Raw genomic sequence first — 19,984 nt, 5'->3', positions numbered from 1 at the left:
CTGTTTTCTTGTCAAGCCCTCCTTTTACTCCCCCCACCATTTTTTTTTTTTTTTAACTAAGTGTACTCCTTTGGGATAGAACTTTCCATGACTCACCATTTTATTTGTTTTGATTTGTAAATTGCAAATGTTCAATTGCAAAGAAAAAGTACAGAATTCCCTACTTAGCATCAAATGTTAATAAATTTGAAATGTTTTCTTAAGGATAAAGAATAAAGTGTGCTTTTTCTAAAACAGTTTTTGGGGAAAGTTCACAATCACTTTTTTCTTCACATTAATTTTTTAATTAAAATTTTTTTGGAGATGCCGTCCCGCTATGTTGCCCAGGCTGGTCTCAAACTCCTGGGCTTAAGTGATCCTCCCACCTTGGCCTCCCAAAATGTTGGGATTACAGGCATGAGCCACGCCTGGCCCACATTAAATTTTTTATACACATACATTCCACTGCAGTTTTTCTCTTTGATACTGTGTTCCTGTCTGAAAATGCCCTCTCCTGTTGAAAGTTCTGGGGAAGAGAGGTGACAGCCCAGAGGAAACTTATGATAAATATGCATAAAGTTCTTCACGCCTACAAAAGGCCTTCTACAAGCTTTTCTATTTTTGAGGCAATTAGTACAGAAATAAGGTATTCTTTCGGATACATTAACTTTCCATGATTGAATTATAAAAGGGACCATTCATTTGAAATATTTCAGGTTATATCATTTTGGCAATGAAAACCAAGGGAAGCTTATTTGAAAAGAACTGTGGTTCTTTAAGTTACATGCATTTTCTTTCTCTTTTTTTCTTTTTGCCTTTCTGGGATTCTGACTTTTGCTGGGTGTGGTGGCTCCCACCAAGAGTTCAAGACCAGCCTGGGCAACATAACAAGACTCCCATCTCAAAAAAAAAAAAAAAAGATTCTGCTCTTAACTGTTGGACAGCACAATCATTTTAAATTTAGAAACAATGCAGGCCGGGCGCGGTGGCTCATGCCTGTGATCCTAGCACTCTGGGAGGCTGAGGCGGGGAGGATCGCTCGAGGTCAGGAGTTTGAGACCAGCCTGAGCAAGGGTGACACCCCGTCTCTACTAAAAATAGAAAGAAATTAGGTGGACAACTAAAAATATACAGAAAAAATTAGCCGGGCATGGTGGTGCATGCCTGTGGTCCCAGCTACTGGGGAGGCTGAGGCAGGAGGATTTCTTGAGCCCAGGAGTTTGAGGTTGCCATGAGTTAGGCTGACACCATGGCACTCTAGCCCAGGCAACAGTGAGACTCCGTCTTGGAAAAAAAATGCGTAGTGCAAAATCTTGGACTTAGTTTTTCATATTTGGACGTCATAATTTCCCTTTTTTTGACATCGGAATGAATGGCAAGATCTTGAAGTGATTATGAAGTTGCAAACAAAGAGAATAAAAAGTAAATTAGGAAACCCTGAAACTTAGATCATTCTTGTAAGTCTATTAATTTCATAAGTAGGATGCAAGACATGTTGTAGAGCTTAATGTAAATCTCTATGTATTCTGAAATTCATACAGACTTTTTTTTTAAGAGACGCTATCGTCGTGTCTCCCAGGCTGGAGTGCAGTGGCCAGATCATAGCTCACTTCGGCCTCAAACTCCTGGGCTCAAGCGATCCTCCTGCCTCAGCCTCCTGAGTAGCTGGGACTCCAGGTGCCCACCACCATGCCCAGCTAATTTTTTAAAATATTTTGTAGAGATGGAGGTCTGGTTATATTGCACAGGCTGGTCTCAAACTCTTGGCCTCCCAAAGTGCTGGGATTACAGGCGTGAGCCACCGTGCCCTGGGCAAGACATTTTTAACAAAGTGGTTGGTTGAGTGAAAGGTGGCTGAGAAGTCCTTGAGTGTGATGTTTTCTTCTATTAAACAGATCTATTGAAGGGAGCAGGAGCAGACATTACTGCAGTTTTGCTTTGTGGTTTGAGTAGATTCCTTATAGTTCTTTTAAGTTGTTTAGGTACGTAAGATTTTTCTAGGGTAGCTGTGCCTTACCACACAGTATTAGAGTGGAATTCTCCAATTAATTGTTTAATGCTTTTAGTTTCTTTTAAGGCAATGAATTTAACCTGTTTTCTCTCCCCCTGTCTGCCTACTAAGAGAGCTGATTCTGCTATCAGAAAACAAATGAGTAATTTGACGATGAGGAACTAGGCTCTGTTATCTAACTCTGAAAACTTGTACGTAAGGTTACCAGCATTCCACTGCTGCTTATTTCTGATGACTTGGAGAAAGTGTCGTGTCTGTGCTTCTTTTAAGTCACATAGCTGCTGCTTTTCAGCGGAGTTCTCAGATGCCCTGACAAGTCTAGAACTTTGTAGGACATCTAAGGTGATATCCTACCTAGTACAAAGGCACATACGTATGACTCAGTGTAAGGAAATCACTGTTTCTTGTCATGCCCCCACTTTCCAAGACTTAGTGATGACTCACCTCGTTCCGGAAAAACCTATCATATGAGGGTGAGCTGAGAAAAGAGCGGGGTTGGCTTATTTTAAATGCAAGTACTTTGTTCTATATGTGGCAAGACCAAACATATCCATGTCTGCGTTCATTTAGAAATTGCAGTAAGGGAGACAAACTTTCTTTCTGGCCTTGTGTTGTGTGTGGTTCCTTTGGGAGAGTATGTCGAAGCGGATGGTGCGTCCTTGCATCCAGGCGAATGGCAGGCAGGGTTCATTGTCAAATAAATGTTCACGTTTCCTACTCCACTGCGTCAGAGCAAGAGGTGGCAAGTACATGAATTTAGAGAAGTTGGAACATTGGGAATTTCCATTAGAATCAGCTGCCTTTTTCCTCTATTAGGGATTCTATAACAATATCTTAACCGGACACCTCACTTTGGTTCCATGTAAATATTATGCATTTGGAGTTGAACGTGTTATATGCTCTGGTTGTTGTCTTTATTTGTCATACTGTCTCTAAAAATCGTCCTGGGAGACCGGAATCAGCTGTGTTGTTTGAAGATTCACATCGTTTATGTGGCGAATATTATACCAGAAATGACTTAATTTTTCTACCAGCTTCCTGCAGGGAGCAACGTGTTTGTCTTTTGACCACCAGAGTGGCAGAACACTAGGGTTCAGCTTTCAGACCTGACCTTGTAACTTAAAATGTGATGTGTGCATTTTGCCCTTTACGACTCAGATTCATGACCGATGGTGGGTTTGGGTTTGGTTTGTGGGAGGCAGGAAAAGGGATCCAGGAAAAGGGATGAGAATCATTCAGATCAAGGCACCTGCCCAGGTGAGCAAGGGATTCTTGGGCTTAAATCCTGCCGTGGCCCTCTTCTTTCTCAGTGGGAAACGCACACAACCACTTTCATAGTTTAAATCCATCAATATGGCTATTAACACGACTGAAAAAACCTGGTTTTTCTTTTAAAATCTGTTAAAATCAGCATAAGGCTCTTTAAAAGGTGATACTTATTTTTGAAGCTATAGGGGCATATGCATATTGCGTTTTAAGTTGGCAGATGAGGTCAAGTGTCATTTGAGAATGCCAATTAGTCACTTTATTAAGTGGACTTTATTATGGGCAAATTTTAAGTTAGGATGGAAAATTCTCACCTCCCTCTGAAGGTGAATGACAGAAGCAGGCCCCAGTGGATGGGCCACTGCTACGGGACAGTGTGTATTTAGTGAAGCTCAGGGTAATTTATAGAGCTTCATAGTTTGGGGGGAATGGGTGAAGTTAGAAAGCGTCTGAGGTTCACAGTGGCCACGAGAGGGAGCCACGTGATCACTCAGGGAGTGTGCTGATTCAGGATGTTCTTTCTGGTTATTTTGTTTATCCAAATTCTTATGCAAAAATTAACGTGGAAATGCCACATTGAATTCAGTTCAGCGTGGTTTGTTGACCTAAGTGAGTGTAATGTAGCAAACCTTACAACAAGATAGTAACTCTTTAATTCAATACCCACTGATGGTGCTTTAAAGCAAGATGATCAAGGTGTTAGAAAAATCCAGTGTGGGGTTTTGTTTTTATTTTTTATTTTGGAGAATGACTTTCAGTAAGAAACCACATTTTTGCACTGCGTCTACAGGAATAGTAGTTTTGTTCAGAGTGGGCTTGTCGGAGTTTTCACTTCTGCCTGAGGATGTACGCAGCCCCCCAGGGATGGGAGCTTTCACGGGCCCCTTTGGAATGGTGGCATCCCTGTGCCGATTCGTGGGGGACTGCGGTGGACCCCTTTTGAGCCTATTCTTTGCATGAGAACCTCCTGAAGACCCTTAAAGGGAAATCTGCCACACAGAACGGGTCAATTTTTCACTACAGAAATCACTTTAAATTTCTTTTGTGTCTTGTAGTGAAATGTTCTTAACATGTAGGCATCTATTAAAGGATTGAGAGCTGCTATTGTTCCATAATATCAATGAACGACTGCCCTTTCCAGTGCATTTTTGTAAAAGAGGTAGCAGGGAACTTTTTTTTTTTTTTTTAATGGCAAATGGGGATAATAGAGTATATATAAATAGCTTGCAAACTAATGTCTTAAAAATGTTTTGAGTACCACTTATGACTTATGAAAATAAAGCAGTTTGTTTGAATAAACTCTATGCTTTCTCTTTATTAAATATTTCTGTTTTAGTCTGTTGTGAAAAAATTGTTAGGATGGCGCTTCCTCCCTCCTGCTTGAGTCAGACATGTAATAGTCAAACTGCTTGGTCACATCTTGCAAGATCAGGTGGTGGCTCACACCTGTGATCCTAGCACTCTGGGAGGCCAAGGCAGGAGGATCACTTGAGGCCAGAAGTTCAAGACCAGCCTGAGCAAAAGGGAGACCTTGTCTCTACTAAAAATAGAAAAATTAGCCAGGTGTGGTGGTGTGTGCCTGTAGTCTCAGCTACTTGGGAGGCTGAGGCAGGAGGATCATTTGAACCCAGGAGTTGGAGGCTGTAGTGAGCTGTGATGATGCCACTGCACTCTAGCCCAGGCAACAGAGCAAGACCCTGTCTCAAAAAAACAAAACATTTTGCAAGATCACAAAACCTAGTATGCGTTTATTATAAAACTCATATCTTTTTATGGTAAAACTCATCTTTATGCATATGGTTGACCCCCATATTTACTGTGGTTTTTTTGTTTTTTGCTTTTTAGAGGCAGGGTCTTGCTCTGTTGCCCAGGCTAGAGCACAATGGCCATTCAATCATAGCTCCCTGTAACATCAGCCTCTGGGCCTCAAGAGATCCTCTTATCTCAGCCTCCCAAAGAACTGGGATTATAGGCATGGGCCACCATGCCCAACCCTTACTGTTCTTTTAAGATGTTTTATTAAAAGAGAAACTGTCACTGGTGGCATAACTCCTACGAATATTCCATCTGCGATCAGGCAGTTAACCATTTATTAGCTAATAGTAGCCGTTCATTGAGCCCCCACTCCTAGGTGTGAACAGGCATTGAAGCTGCTGGGTGTAGCACTAACTTAATCTTCAGAACAATCCTGAAAAACAGTGGCTCTCATTTTTGTGCTGAAGACATGGGAGCAAGGTCACATGGTTCGGGACTGGCAGAGTCGGGATTTGAACAGTTTAGTGAACCCGGTTCACTGTTCATGCCATGGTCCTTGTTACTTCCTTTCAAGATAGTCACTCAGGCCGGGCACAGTGGCTCATGCCTGTAATCCTAGCACTCTGGGAGGCCGAGGCGGGTGGATCACTCAAGGTCAGGAGTTCGAGACCAGCCTGAGAAAGAGCAAGACCCCATCTCTACTAGAAAATATAGAAAGAAATTAGCTGGACAACTAAAAATATATAGAAAAAATTAGCCGGGCAGGGTGGCGCATGCCTGTAGTCCCAGCTACTCGGGAGGCTGAGGCAGAAGGATTGCTTGAGCCCAGGAGTTTGAGGTTGCTGTGAGCTAAGCTGATGGCACTGCACTCTAGCCTGGGCAACAGAGCGAGACTGTCTCAAAAAAAAAAAATTGACAAAAATTGTATATACTTATGTATAACAGCTTAAATTTTAGTTAAACACAATTTAAAATTCAGTTTCTCACTCACACTAGCCAGATTTCAAATGCTCAGTAGCTATATGTGTGACTTGTGGCTACTGTATTGGACACGCACATAAAGGGCATTTCCATCGTCACTGAGAGTTCTATTCGACAGCCTGTTAGACCTTATGGACATACTTGTGACAATTTTGCGTCTTCAGGACATGAAGATCTTACTTTAATATATTAAAGTGTGTGATTTTTTTCACTTTTAACCACCCCTCCATTAGTGTAAGACAAAAACACCATTCTTGTAAAGTGACGAAAAAAAAGATCATGAGTTTGCACATGATTTTCTGTAAGCTTTTGCCCTACAAAAAGGGATTGTCTTTGGCCTCTCGCTTTTTATCTTATTCGCAAGGGATTTCATAGTTCTCTGGGAGTAAAAGATGTGAAAGTTTAGCCCAGTGCCAGGTACCTAGGAGGTTCTCAGCAAGTAGCGACCTCTCTTTGCCTTGATATTATATTATTTTGTTTATTTAAAAAATGTATAACCTTGGGAAGCCTAAGCACTTTATCGTGCAAATATCAATTGGCTGAAAAGTCTCTTTCGGTCTTGCACCTTTTAAAAATTTTCATTTTCTCTTACACTGTTGCCAGAGCGTGTGACTTGTTCAAGAGTATGCTACCCTTTAGCACACTCCAAAGGAAGTGCACACTCAGGTTTAAAGCTTGACCTTGGCTCTGATAATGGGACAGTTCGTCGAACTTGGGATGATTCATGAGAACATCCTGTACAGCAAACCCCCGCCCCAGACTCGAGCCACGGGGGGCCTCGAAACGTGAGAGCAGAAGCCCATGAGGAATGGAGGCAGGTCTCGGAAGCATTTGTACCCCTAGAACTGCGGGATTACTGAGGAACTCTTGAGCTCCTTCCAGCTCGAGGCTGGACTTGGTGCCCTCTGCCCCCATTGCCTCCAACATTGCCTCTTTTGCCAAAAATAGGATTTGGAATGTATTCCCCATGTGACATAATGCATCTTACAGTCATGGGCAGGAAGTAGATGTTTTCCTGCCAGGCCTGTGAAGTCTGGATTTCCCTGGAGATAGGCTGGGAAGGGCATTCCTTCTTGGTCTTATTTCACAATAGAACATCAACGTGCTTGTTGTAAAGTGATATTCTTCAGTCTGAAAGCACAGCATGCTCTTCCACACGATACAGCAGAAGAGGTTAGATTGGCTAGAGTTGGATGCTCTTGGGTGTTTCTGCTTCATGAACGAAGTATGGCCAAATGTTAATAATGACGTTCTCCATCCTCTTGGACGCCATCCTGGGCTCGGTAGGGCTCATCAAAGCACTGAGGTCGTCTCATTAGGGAAACACATTCATTTCCTTCAAATGATTTGGCTTGTGGGCCCCACGTGCATTTGGGACTCTTACAGCAGGCCAGAGCAGGCAGGCCAAGGCTCGAAATGTTCTGCAATAGTACTTTCAGTGTTCCAGGATTTGCGGTAAGAACCGGATGTTTTTATTTCACTGTGATAGAGGTGCCAGACTCTAAAGATAAACAGGTGAGCAAAACAGAAGTTGATCTCAAGCATCAGGCTGGAGAGGTAAGTGACCCCACACCAATCATTAATGTGTGGGTGTGTGTAAGTGCTGAGATAGTCCCTGAGGCTGGGGAGAAGTCCTAGAAGGTGTTGGAAGTGGCTCTCAGACACTTGCTGACTCGAGTTCCAGCTCCTTGGATTGGGTGAAAGCTTCTATCATAGGTGCCTCATTTCAGCCCTAGGTAATTGGCTCACAAAGGTTTGTTGAGTAGCTACAGTGTGCCAACCAGGCCTGCATGAGGAGCTACACTTTGCAAGACAAAGCTTTGAGATCCAGCTCCTGGACTAGAGAAGTGTGATTTTGCCTGCCCACCCTGGGCAGAAACTTCAGGACCCCTGAACCCCCTGTCTTCCCAACTCACAGGCTCAGAAGCCCCCCAGGCTTAAATGCATGCAATCATTCATCGTCTCTGCTCTGTAAGCAGCAGACAGACAAGAAGTCTGGTACTGTCATGTGCCATGACTGGCAGCCACTGTCCCCATCAAGTTGTCAAAGACCAAGTCCTCTCCTTTGTGGCCAGTGGCCCAGCTCCTATCGCAGCCCTTAGTTCTAGCAGCTTTTCCCTCTTTTTTGTTCTTTGCCCAAGAAAGAACCTTATCATGACCCAATTGTTTAAAACAAATAAAATGTGAAAACAAACTGATAATAAGAAATTACAGTCAGGTTTTGCTCTGCTGCTTGGAGTAAGTAATTCATTATAAGTTTTCATGTAAGCAAAGCCCTAGTTACTTAGGATGACAAATGGGGAAAATCCACATTAATTGGATTTGCTATTAAGTGGGTGTATTTCTACCAAATTGAACAGCAAATTACTGGGAACACTTAGAGCGAAAATGAAAGTGTCGTAGGCAGTGGTGACGGGACCATTCAACAATTCTGCTCTGGTTGCCCTGGGAAGCTGCACCCTGATGCTTTTTCCAGAGGCTTCCCAGGTCCTGCACGTCTGGCTCCGTGGGGCACCCGGTCCTCCCCCTCATTGCAGACGGGCCCCCTTTTTTCTTCATTTTTTTCCTTTTTGGCTCCTTGGGACCAGCTTGCTTTTCCTTTTCTTTCCCAGCTGCCAGTGCCGGCTCTTATTTCTTGAGGTTTCCTTCTGCAGAGCAGGTGCAGTTGCCCCAGTTTCTTGTGATCCCCAATACTGTATAAGGGTTCATCCCTATTGAAAGTTTCACTGTAATTACTGCGAAGAGAACACAGAACAAGAACTGGCAAGAAGGGAAATGGGGGAACGGGAAGCTGGGGTTTAATGGGGACAGAGCTTCAGTTTGGGATGATGAACAGGTGCTGGAGATGGACAGTGGTGGTGGCTGCACGCCTTGTGCATGTATTTGATGCCACTGAACTGCACACTGACACAAAGGGTAAAAAGGGTTAAAATGGTGAATCTTATGTATATTTTGTCACAATAAGATTTTTTTTAACAAAACCTTGGTCCGGTGCTTTGGATCCATTTCCGTCAGTTCTTATAGTCACTCATCAGATCCCAGTAGCCATGATGGTGGAGCAGATCGAGAGCAATTTTGCTTTTCAGGAAGGCCTGGCTGCTGCCGGAGATGAACTAGTAGTAGTTGATGTCTCAGCCACAGGGTGTAGACCTTGCAAAATGATCAAGACTTTCTTTCATTCTTTCTTTTCATTGGAAAAGTAGTCCAGTGTGGTGTCTGTCCCTCAAAGTAGATGTGGATGACTGTCAGGACGTTGCTTCAGAGTGTGAAGTCAAATGCATGCCAACCCTCCAGTTTTTCAAAAAGGGACAAAAGGTGGGTGAGTTTTCTGGAGCTAATAAGGAAAGTCTTGAAGCCACCATTAATAATTATTCTAATCATGTTTTCTTATTAGCCATTGGCTATTTAAAACCTGTAATTTTTTTATTTACAAAAAGTATGAAGTATGGAGACTACATATCCAACTGCCACCTGATTATAAATGACAATAAAATATTAATTCTACCCTTTAAAAAAATTTAAAAATTTTTTAAGGAGAAATAACAAAGGTTCTGAGGTCTTGTGAGATCCACCTAGATGAAGTGCCCAGTGCCCCAGCCTTCTCTTCTGACTTGGTTATGGGAAGATCTTTCAGCCCTCTCTGTCTCTCTCTCTTATTCTTGAGGGTGGGATGTCTCTAACCTCTTCCCAGGCTTTGGTTCCCCAGCTATAGACCTTGACCTTCTGTGAAGATCTGAATATTTTGTGTCCCCCAAAATTCATGCATTGAAGACTTGACACCTAGTGTGAAGGTATTTGGAGTTGGGGCCTCTGGGAGACAATTAGGTTTAGATGAGGTCATGAGGGTGGGGCCCCCATGATGGGATTAGTGTCCTTATAAGAAGAGGAAAAGATCAGAGTTTGCCCGCTCGCTCCGCCATGTGAAGACACAATAAGAAGGCAGCTGTCTGCAAGCCAGGAAGAGAGTCCTCACCAGGGAACTGAATTGGCCAGCACTTTGATCTTGGACTTCCCTGCTTCCAGAACTGAGAAATAAATGTCTGTTGTTTAAGCCACCTGGTTTGTGGTATTTTATTATAGCAGCCCAAGCTGTTATGACACCCTTGGACCCAATAGGCAATTCACTCTTAGGAATGTCTGCAGACCTGGGGCTCCTGTTTCTGAGCTCGCTGGTTCTCAGAAGAATGGGCACCTGAAGGACTGTTCCATGCTTCTAGAGAGTGTGCTGCAAAAGGGCCAACACTCTTGCCTCCCACCTTGTTGCTACAGACGCCCATCGGGGAGGATCACGAGGAAAACATAGCCACACAGACGTGGGGTTGAGTTTCAGCTGACCATTCATCAGCAGATACTTAAGAAGTCTGGCCTTAGTTGTTTTTTTGCTTTTTTTGTTTTTTGAGACAGAGTCTCGTTCTGTCACCCAGGCTAGAGTGCCATGGCATCAGCCTAGCTCACAGCAACCTCAAACTCTTGGGCTCAAGTGATCCTCCTGCCTCAACCTCCCAGAGTGCTAGGATTACAGGCATGAGCCACCGCACCTGGCCTTGGCCTTAGTTTTCTTATTTGCAAAATCCAGGCTACACCATCCCTCTCTCAGACTTGTTGGAAAGATTAAGTGAGAGGATTTAGTGACAGCCACATATTGAACGCCATTCAAATTTAGTTTAATTTCCTTCTCTGGCCTTGAGGGACAAGGCAATATTTCTAAGTTTATACGAGTGCAAAGCCACCCAGGGGGAGGAAATGTTGACTATTGTATTCATCTGCTCTTTCAGTAAGAATAGGGAACAACAAACTAGTCAAATATATAACTAACTCACGTGAAATGGTGCTCAACATCATTAGTCATCAGGGAAATGCAAATCATATCCACTAGGGTGACTATAATCAAAAAGACATAATGTAAGTGTTGGCAAGGATGTAGAAAATTGGAACTGATCTTAGATTTTCAGCCTCCAGAACTGTGGGAAATATTATAGATGTTTAAGCCACCCAGTCTATGATATTAATAATTTGTTATAGCAGCCTGAACTAAGACACTTGGCGATGATAAGGAATGAAGTACTGACACGTGCTACCACCAGGTGAACCTTGAAAGCATTATGCAAAGAGAAAGAAGCTAGACACAAAAGACCACATAGGCCGGGTGCGGTGGCTCACGCCTGTAATCCTAGCACTCTGGGAGGCCGACATGGGAGGATCACTTGAGGTCAGGAGTTTGAGACCAGCCTGAGCAAGAGTGAGACCCCATTTCTACTAAAAATAGAAAAAATTAGCCAAGCGTGGTGGCGCGTGCCTGTAGTCCCAGCTACTCAGGAGGCTGAGGCAGAAGGATCGCTTGAGCCGAGGAGTTTGAGGTTGCTGTGAGCTAGGCTGATGCCACGGCACTCTAGCCCAGGCAACAGAGCGAGACTCTGTCTCAAAAAGAAAAAAAAAAAAAAAGCCACATATTGTATGACTGCATTTATATGAAGTATCCAAAATAAGCAAGTCTGCAGAGACAGAAGGCAGATTAGTGATTGCCAGGGGCTGGGGTAGGGATGAGAGGACTAGGGAGGACAATGACCGAAGGTTACGGGGTTTCTATTTGGGGTGAAGCAAATGTTCTAAAATTAATTGTGGTGATGTTTGCACAACTCTGTGAATATATTAAGTCATTGAATTATGCACTTTAAATGGATGAATTGTATGGTATGTGACTTATAGCTCAATAAAGCTATTTTAGTGTACACTCTAAGCCCATGCTATAGCCAGTTTAAGGGGAGAAATAAAGGGAGTACTGGGATGGGAGCTGGCCAGGCTGAGCTGTGTTCAGACATGCCATCTCAGTGGCTCTTAGTAGGGGGTGGCTGTACTGACCCCCAGGGAGCATCTGGAAATACGTGGGGGTGGTTTTGGGTTGACTCAATGGCTAGCAAGTGTCATCAGCATTGGGGATGAGAGCCAGGGAAACTAAACATTCTGCCAGGGCCACGTCAGTCCTGCACACTAAGAGTTGTCCCATCTGTTTCCTAACTCCTCCCCTCAACTGAAAACACTGCCCAGGGGAGACTTCTTTTTTGTTGTTTTTGTTTGTTTGTTTGTTTTTGAGACACAGTCTTGCTCTGTTGCCAGGGCTAGAGTGCCGTGGCGTCAGCCTAGCTCACAGCAACCTCAAACTCCTGGGCTCAAGAAATCCTTCTGCCTCAGCCTCCCCAGTAGCTGGGACTACAGGTGCACACCACCACACCTGGCTAATTTTTTCTATTTTTAGTTGCCTGGCTAATTTTTGTTTCTATGTTTAGTAGAGACGGGGTCTTGCTGTTGCTCAGGCTGGTCTCAAACTCCTGACCTCAAGCCATCCTCCCACCTCGGCCTCCCAGAGTGCTAGGATGACAGGCATGAGCTACCACGCCCAGCCCAGGGAAGACTTCTTGACGTCATGCATCTTAGTGCTTTGCCACCCAAAGCTTTATAAAGCTCTGTTGCACTTTTGCAACCATAGGAATAAATCTCTGCGTCAGCTTTGATCCTGGCACCAGATCAAAGTAAGCCAAGAGCCGATCTGCCCTTTAGCCCAGAGGTTCCTCACGTCCCAAAGGATCTATTGGCTCTGGCTTCTTATACTGGACCTTGCCCAGGTTTTGTTACTTGTTTAGAGGTTATTTTTAGCCCTCCAGGCCAGTTTTGAGATAAATTGTTTGGGTACTTATGCAGCATTCTTTTTTTTTTTTAACCGATCATGACTATTTTCAACTGAGTAGAAGTTCTAAGGCAGAAACATTTCCTTTTTAAGTCGGTGTTTCTCTGGCAGTTATAAAGACTAATCCAAAAGATTAGCAAAAATAGCCACTTGTTAAACAGCTCAAATCTGGTAAATGCAGGCGATCTACTTCTGTTCAGGGAACCTCTCAGAGGGAGAGAAGAAAAGAAGAAAAAGAGATGATTGCTATGGATGTCTATGAATAGTGCGTTCTTTACTGGAAGCAAGATTTTTCTTTTTTTTTTTTTTTTGCCAGAAAGTTTATCTTCATCAATAATAAATAGCATATACCTGACCCAAAACTGCATCACTCAAAATTTAAGTTATATTAGGAAATAGTCCTGTAACTTCATTTGGGTCAACCCTGTACATTCACCTGCTTAGCTCAGTGGATTTGATCCAATTCTGTGTCTTTGAGAATCATCTGGCCCCAGGGCTCTCCCCACGGTTTTAGGGGGGCAGGTCTCAGCCTCCCTCAACTCCAGTGGCCATAGGCCCAGAGTCAGGCTTTGTCTTTAAAGGTTACAGGTAAACAGGGTATTTCCTTTCGGGAAGTGTGTGAAATTGCTTTTTAACTTAGAAAACAAACCTACCCTTGAAAACATTATGCCAAGTAAAGTAAACCAGACACAAAAGGACAAGTATTGTATAAATATAATCCCACTTATCCAGAAAGTAGAACGGTGGTTGCCAGGGGCTGGGGGAGGGGAATGGGGAGTTAGTGTTTAATGGATGCTGAGTTTCAGCTTGGGAAGAAGAAAAAGTCCTGGAGATGGATGGTGGTGATGGTTGCACAGCAATGTGAATGTGCTTAATGCCATCAGCTGTGCACCTAAAAATGGTTATGATGGTAAATTTTATGATATGTGTATTTTACCACAATCATATACTCTCTCTCTCTCTCTCTCACACACACACACACACACACACACACACACACCATTAGCCAGTATGATGCTCCTAGGACAGGGCTCAGTAGGAAGTCTTGGGAATCATTCGGACCAGGGTTTTTTTTTGAGACCGAGTTTCACTCTGTTGCCTAGGCTAGAGTGTCATGGCATCAGCCTAGCTCACAGCAACCTCAAAACTCCTGGACTCAAGCGATCCTCCTGCCTCAGCCTCCTGAGTAGCTGGGACTACAAGTGCATGCCACAACGCCCAGCTAATTTTTTCTATTTTTAGTAGAGATGGGGTCTCACTCTTGCTCAGGCTGTTTTCCAACTTCTGAGGTCAAGCAATCCTCCTGTCTCAGCCTCCCAGAGTGCTAGGATTACATGTGTGAGCCACTGTGCCTGGCCCCAGACCAGGGTTTGAATCCTGTCCCCAGCACTTCCTGCTGTGTAACCATGGCAAGGCGCTTAACCTCTCTGACCCTCAGCTGCCTTCTTTATAAAACATTAATGGCCGGGCGCGGTGGCTCACGCCTGTAATCCTAGCACTCTGGGAGGCCGAGGTGGGCGGATCGTTTAAGCTCAGGAGTTCGAGACCAGCCTGAGCAAGAGCGAGACCTCATCTCTACTAAAAATAGAAAGAAATTATATGGACAGCTAAAAATATATATATAGAAAAAATTAGCCGGGCATGGTGGTGCATGCCTGTAGTCCCAGCTACTCGGGAGGCTGAGACAGGAGGATCGCTTGAGCTCAGGAGTTTGAGGTTGCTGTGAGCTAGGCTGACGCCACGGCACTCACTCTAGCCTGGGCAACAGAGTGAGACTCTGTCTCAAAAAAAAAAAAAAAAAAACCATAATTAATAATATCTCTGCCATTAGGGCTAGAGTGGAGGATTGCAGGTGCTAAAGTATGCAAAGTACTTTGCTCTGTGCCTGGCACTCAGAGGATGCTAGATACCGTTGGCAGTACACCGTCCTTGCCTATGTGAGAACTTCAATTCATTGAAATACTAGTTAATAGCAGATTAAAAATAATAGCTAGCTCTAATACTGTTAAGACTTTTTTTAAAAAAACTTTCTAGGTAGGAATCTGGTTAAAAATTAAGATTAAAACCTGATATTCAGCTTCATGGTTGCTAATCCCAAATGCCAGCATGTCTTAAATACTATGGTTGTACATTGGGGACAGTGGGAAATGTTTCATGGCTAAAGTTCCGATCTGGTTGTTGGCATCAGTGCCAGCATTGGTGATTAAAGACAAAGCACTATAAGGCAGGGCAGGGTGACTCACACCTGTAATTCCAGCACTTTCGGAGGCTGAGGTGGGAGGATCGCTTGACACCAGGAGTTCGGGACCAGCCTCGGCAACATAGTGAGACGTCATCTCTACAAAAAATGTAAAAATTAGCTAGGTGAGGTCGCACATGCCTGTAGTCCTAACTATGTGGGAGGTTGAGGCAGGAGGATTGCCAGAGCCCAGGAGTTGGAGGCTGCAGTGAGCTATGATTACACCACTGCTCTCCAGCCTGGGTGACAGAGCAAGACCTTGTCTCAAAACAAATAAACAAACAAACAAAAAAAGACAAAACTATGAGGAAAGATTCATGACAAATAGTCAAGGATAAGAATCTGAAGTATGAGAAATAAATATATTCTGTTTATAATGAATTTCAAACATAAAAATTAAAAATAAAAATGAATGTAGTTGGTCAACCAACAATATCTGAGGACCTTCATAAGTCTTAAGAGTGTGGGTCCTCCTAGTGGGTTCCTCGGGTGGCTGGCCCAGCTCCCCCCTCTCCACCCACCTCTTGTGGTGCTGAAGATCTCAGACAACTCATACATGGGCCTTAAGAGAGTAGCTGCCTTTACTAGGATGGTAACTTTGAGGATTGTCATGAGACCCAAAAACTACTTGTGTTCTTGGCCAAGTTATTAGTTTCTGTGCTTTCTGCTTACTGGGGTTTGGGTTCTTCAATTCCTTCGATTCTCTTTCTTTTTTTTTGTTTTTTCCCCAGGTGTATGAAGGTATGATTGATAAAAAAAATCAGCTTTCCTGATTTGACCAGCTACGTTTGCAAACAGAATTCAACTTTTAATAAGCTATTGGTTTGATCTGTCTGCAACTATTTCCATTTTGCATTTAAAATAAAACTAGAAGAAGTTCAGAGAAATTAATTGCAATTAAGCTTCAATGTCTGATGGAATGACTCGGGACTAAAGACATGGGTTTAATTTCAGTTTGGGAGGGTTGAAGCGCAAGCAAGTGCCTTCCTTAAACAAATTGCTTTTTCCCAGTCCACATACGTCCTTCCAATTGATCGTGATACTCAGATTAGTTTGCACTCCTAATTATTTTCCCTTATACTGTTTTTAAGCATTTTTTTAATAGATGTAAAATTCACATAACATAAATTAACTATTTCAGACTAAACAATTCAGTGGTATTTAATACAATCACAATGTTCTGCAGATATCATCTCTATCTAGTTCCAAAACATTTATCACCAAGAAAACTTGTACCTATTAAAAAGTTGCTCCCTATTTCTCCCCCTCACTGGCAACCACCAATATATATTCTTTTTCTCTATGTTTTCATATTCTGGATATTTTATATAAATGGACTCACACAATATGTAACCTTTTGTGTACGGCTTCTTTCACTTAGCATAATGTGTTCATGGTTCATCCATGTTGTAGCATGTTTCAGTACTTCATTCCATTTTAGGGGTGAATAATATTCTATTGTATGGGCATACCACAGCTTATTTCTCCATTCATCTGCACATGGACACGTGGACCGCTTCCGGCAGACTGATGGGCCCAATTGGCCCATGGAACCAAAGAGACAATGGCAGATATCATAACGGGAATGTCCCCACATCTTGTAGCATTTTCTTTTTCCTTTCTTTTTTTTTAATTCTCTAAAGCAACCAGAAAGGAAACATTTTCTTCCTTATGTGCCAGAGCAGTTGTTACTCATGAAATTACATGAATGAAAATGAATTTCACTGAAGTTCCTAGATCTAGGGTTTGTAAATTATTGCCTTTTGAGGACTTTTATTCTCCCAGGATTCATTTTTGTATTTGACATTTGGAAGTCTTTGTGCTCTTTTAACATCAAAAAATTACATAAGGTCATTGTCACTTTAGTGAACTCCCTAGTTTTGTATTCCAAACCATGCAAAATGTTTGTTTTATTTGGAGCATTCCCTAACTTCAATTGTATAAACTGTACCAGTGGTTCTCAAATAAGAATGACTGGAAATGCTTAACAAAGTACAGAAGGCCAAGTCCCATCCCCAGGAAGGGCTGGGGTGGGGGGTGGGGACCTAGGAATCTGCATCTTTTCAGGCACCCCAGATGGTTTATAGACTACACTTTGTAAGACAGTGGTACATACAGATATCTTGAATTATGTAATAAATCTATCAGATTGGATGGTAGAATATATTTTTTAAAAATTTCTGCCCACTATGATCTACAGGAAGAAACTTTTTGAAAAATAGATTTAGAGGGTCCAAGGGCAATTTTGTTGCATGAATACATTGCATAGTGGTAAAGTCTGGGCTTCTCTTGTAACCATCACCTGAGTAGTGTACATTGTACCCATTAGGTAATTTCTCATCCCTCTCCCGCCTCCCAGTCTCCCACCCTTAGGAGTCTCCAGTGTCTATCATTCCAGTCTTTATGTTCATGTCTACACATTATTTAGCTCCCACTTATAAATGAGAACATGCAGTACTTGGCTTTCTGTTTCTGAGTTACTTCACTTGATATAACAGCCTGCAGTTCCATCCATGTTGCTGCAAAAGACATGATTTCATTCTTTTTTGTGGCTGAGTAGTATTCCATGGGTGTGTGTGTGTGTGTGTGTGTGTGTATGTGTGTACATACACCACATTTTCTTTATCCAATTGTCTGTTGATGGACACTTAGGTTGATTCCATATCTTTGTGATTGTGACTAGTGCTGCAGTAAACATACAAGTGCAGGTATCTTTTGGATATAACGATCTCTTTCTCTTTGGGTAGATATGCAGTAGTGGGATTGCTGGATTAAATGGTAGTTCTATTTCTAGTTCGTTGAGAAATCTCCATACTGTTTTCCACAGAGGCTTTAATAATTTATATTCCTACCACCAGTGTATAAGCATTCTCTTTTCTTTACATCCTCACCAACGTCTGTTGGTTTTTGACTTTTTAGTAATAGCCATTCTGACTGGTGTAAGATGATATCTCATTGTAGTTTTAATTTTCATTTCTCTGATGATTAGTGATTTTGAGCATTTTTTCATACGTTTATTGGCCATTTGTATGTCTTCTTTTGAAAAATGTTCATATTCTTTGGCTACTTCTAAATGGGGTTATTTATTTTTTGCTTGTTGAGTTGTTTGTGTTCCTTGTAGATTCTGGCTATTCCTTTTTCGATGCATAGCTTGCAAATATTTTCTCCCATTCTACAGGTTGTCTATTTACTCTATTTACTTCTTTTGCTTTGCAGAAGCTTTTTAGTTTAATTAAGTCTCATTTGTCTATTTTTGTTTTTGTTGCCTTTGCTTTTGAGGTCTTAGTCATAAATTCTTTGCCTAGGCCAATGTCCAGAAGAGTTATTTCTAGGTTTTCTTCTAGAATTTTTATAGTTTCAGGTCTTACATTTAAGTCTTTAATCCATCTTGATTTAATTCTTTTATATGGTGAGAGATACAGGTCCAGTTTCATTCTTCTGCATATGCCTATCCAATTTCCCAGCACCATTTATTGAATAGGGTGTCGTTTCCCCACTGAATGTTTTTGTCTACTTTGTTGAAGATCAGTTGGTTGTAGGTATGAGGCTTTATTTTTGGGTTCTCTGTTCTGTTTCATTGATCTATGTGTCTATTTTTATAACAATACCATGTTGTTGGAAATTTGGTTTTGACATAACACATTGAAGGATATGTTGAAAATAATTCATTAACATTTAAAAAACCCCCATAAAATATATGTTAAGTGAACATCTATACATGCACACACACATATATGTGTGTATTTTAGAGACAGGCTCTCGCTCTGTTGCCCAGGCTGGAGTGCAGTGGTGTGATCATATCTTACCGTAACCTCAAACTTCTGGGCTCAAGTGATCCTCCTGTCTCAGCCTCCCAAGTAGCGGGGCTGACAGGCATATGACACAATGCCTGGCTAATTTTTAAATCTTTTTTAGAGATGGGAGTCTTGCTATGTTGCCCAGGCTGATCTTGAACTCCTGGCCTCAAGTGATCCTCCCACTTCAGCCTTCCAAAGAGTGAGGTTACAGGTGTGAGCCACCACACCCAGCCAGAAGAAATATTTTAAAAATTTTGATGAAGACAGGTTTTCCCAATTCTGAGGAAGTTTATATCTGCCCCCATATATTTTCTTTTAATTGTGGTAAAAAATACATTGCATAAATTTACTATCTTAAACATTTTTACATGTACAGTTCAGTAGTGTTAAGTATATTCACATTATTGTGCAACCAATCTCTAGGACTTCTTCAGCTTGCAAAACTGAAACTCTGTCCATTAAACAACTCCCTGTACTTTCTCTTATTGACTCCTGGTAATCACCATTCTACTTTCTGTGACTATGAATTTGACTACTCTAGGGATATCACATAAGTGGAATCATATATTGTTTGTCTTTTTGTGACTGGCTTATGTGAACAAAAGTTCCTGGCCTAAAACAATTGAAACAATTGTCCCATCTCAACCTCCCAAGTAGCTGGGACTACAGGCATGCACCACCATGCTTGGTTAATTTTTAAAAAATTTTTTTGCAGTGACATGGCCTCACGTGATCTCATATGGTCTGCACAGGCTGGTCTTGAACTCCTGGCCTCAAGTGATCCTCGTACTTTGTCCTCCCAAAGTGCCAGAATTATAGGCGTAAGCTACCACACCTGGCGAGATACTCTATTTAAAAAAAATATTTATTGCCTTTTCTGATTACAGAGGTAATGCATGTTCATTATTTAAAGATTCCAACAGCTCAGAAATATATAATACAGAATGTGAAAGTTCTCAGTCATTCTAGCACAGATCTAACCATATTAATTCTTCATCAGAGTTTTATCTTATGCATATACCATAATATAAAGACATTCATGTAAATACTTTTTTTCTTACCAAAATGGGATGATAGGCAAACCGTTTTAAATTTGCTTTTTTTTTTTTTCCTTAGCAGTCCTAAACTAGAGACAGATAAACTTGCTTCTGAAAAAAATTTCACAATGTATCATGGAACATCTTTCCACAGGGGTTGGTAGAGATCTAGCTCATACTTTTTAACATCTGAGTAATAGTCCGGTTATACATACAAGACTTTGGAACCATGGTGAG

The 19,984-nt window shown here is 42.1% G+C and overlaps 1 protein-coding gene across 1 annotated transcript; it reads left to right on the top strand.

Annotated features, from left to right (window-relative positions):
• The first annotated feature begins 9,042 nt into the window (after positions 1-9,042).
• Positions 9,043-10,315, top strand: LOC138394619 (thioredoxin-like). Its single transcript, XM_069486779.1, has 3 exons — positions 9,043-9,171; positions 9,242-9,406; positions 10,262-10,315. Exons 1-3 carry the CDS (start codon positions 9,043-9,045, stop codon positions 10,313-10,315), a joined length of 348 nt encoding a protein of 115 aa, XP_069342880.1.
• The last annotated feature ends 9,669 nt before the right edge of the window (positions 10,316-19,984 follow it).

The sequence above is a fragment of the Eulemur rufifrons genome, chromosome 14 (assembly GCF_041146395.1).
Source record: "Eulemur rufifrons isolate Redbay chromosome 14, OSU_ERuf_1, whole genome shotgun sequence".
Taxonomy (NCBI): Eukaryota; Metazoa; Chordata; class Mammalia; order Primates; family Lemuridae; genus Eulemur; species Eulemur rufifrons.
The sequence above is the reverse complement of the archived record's forward strand: the minus strand, read 5'-3'. Positions and strand labels throughout refer to the sequence as shown.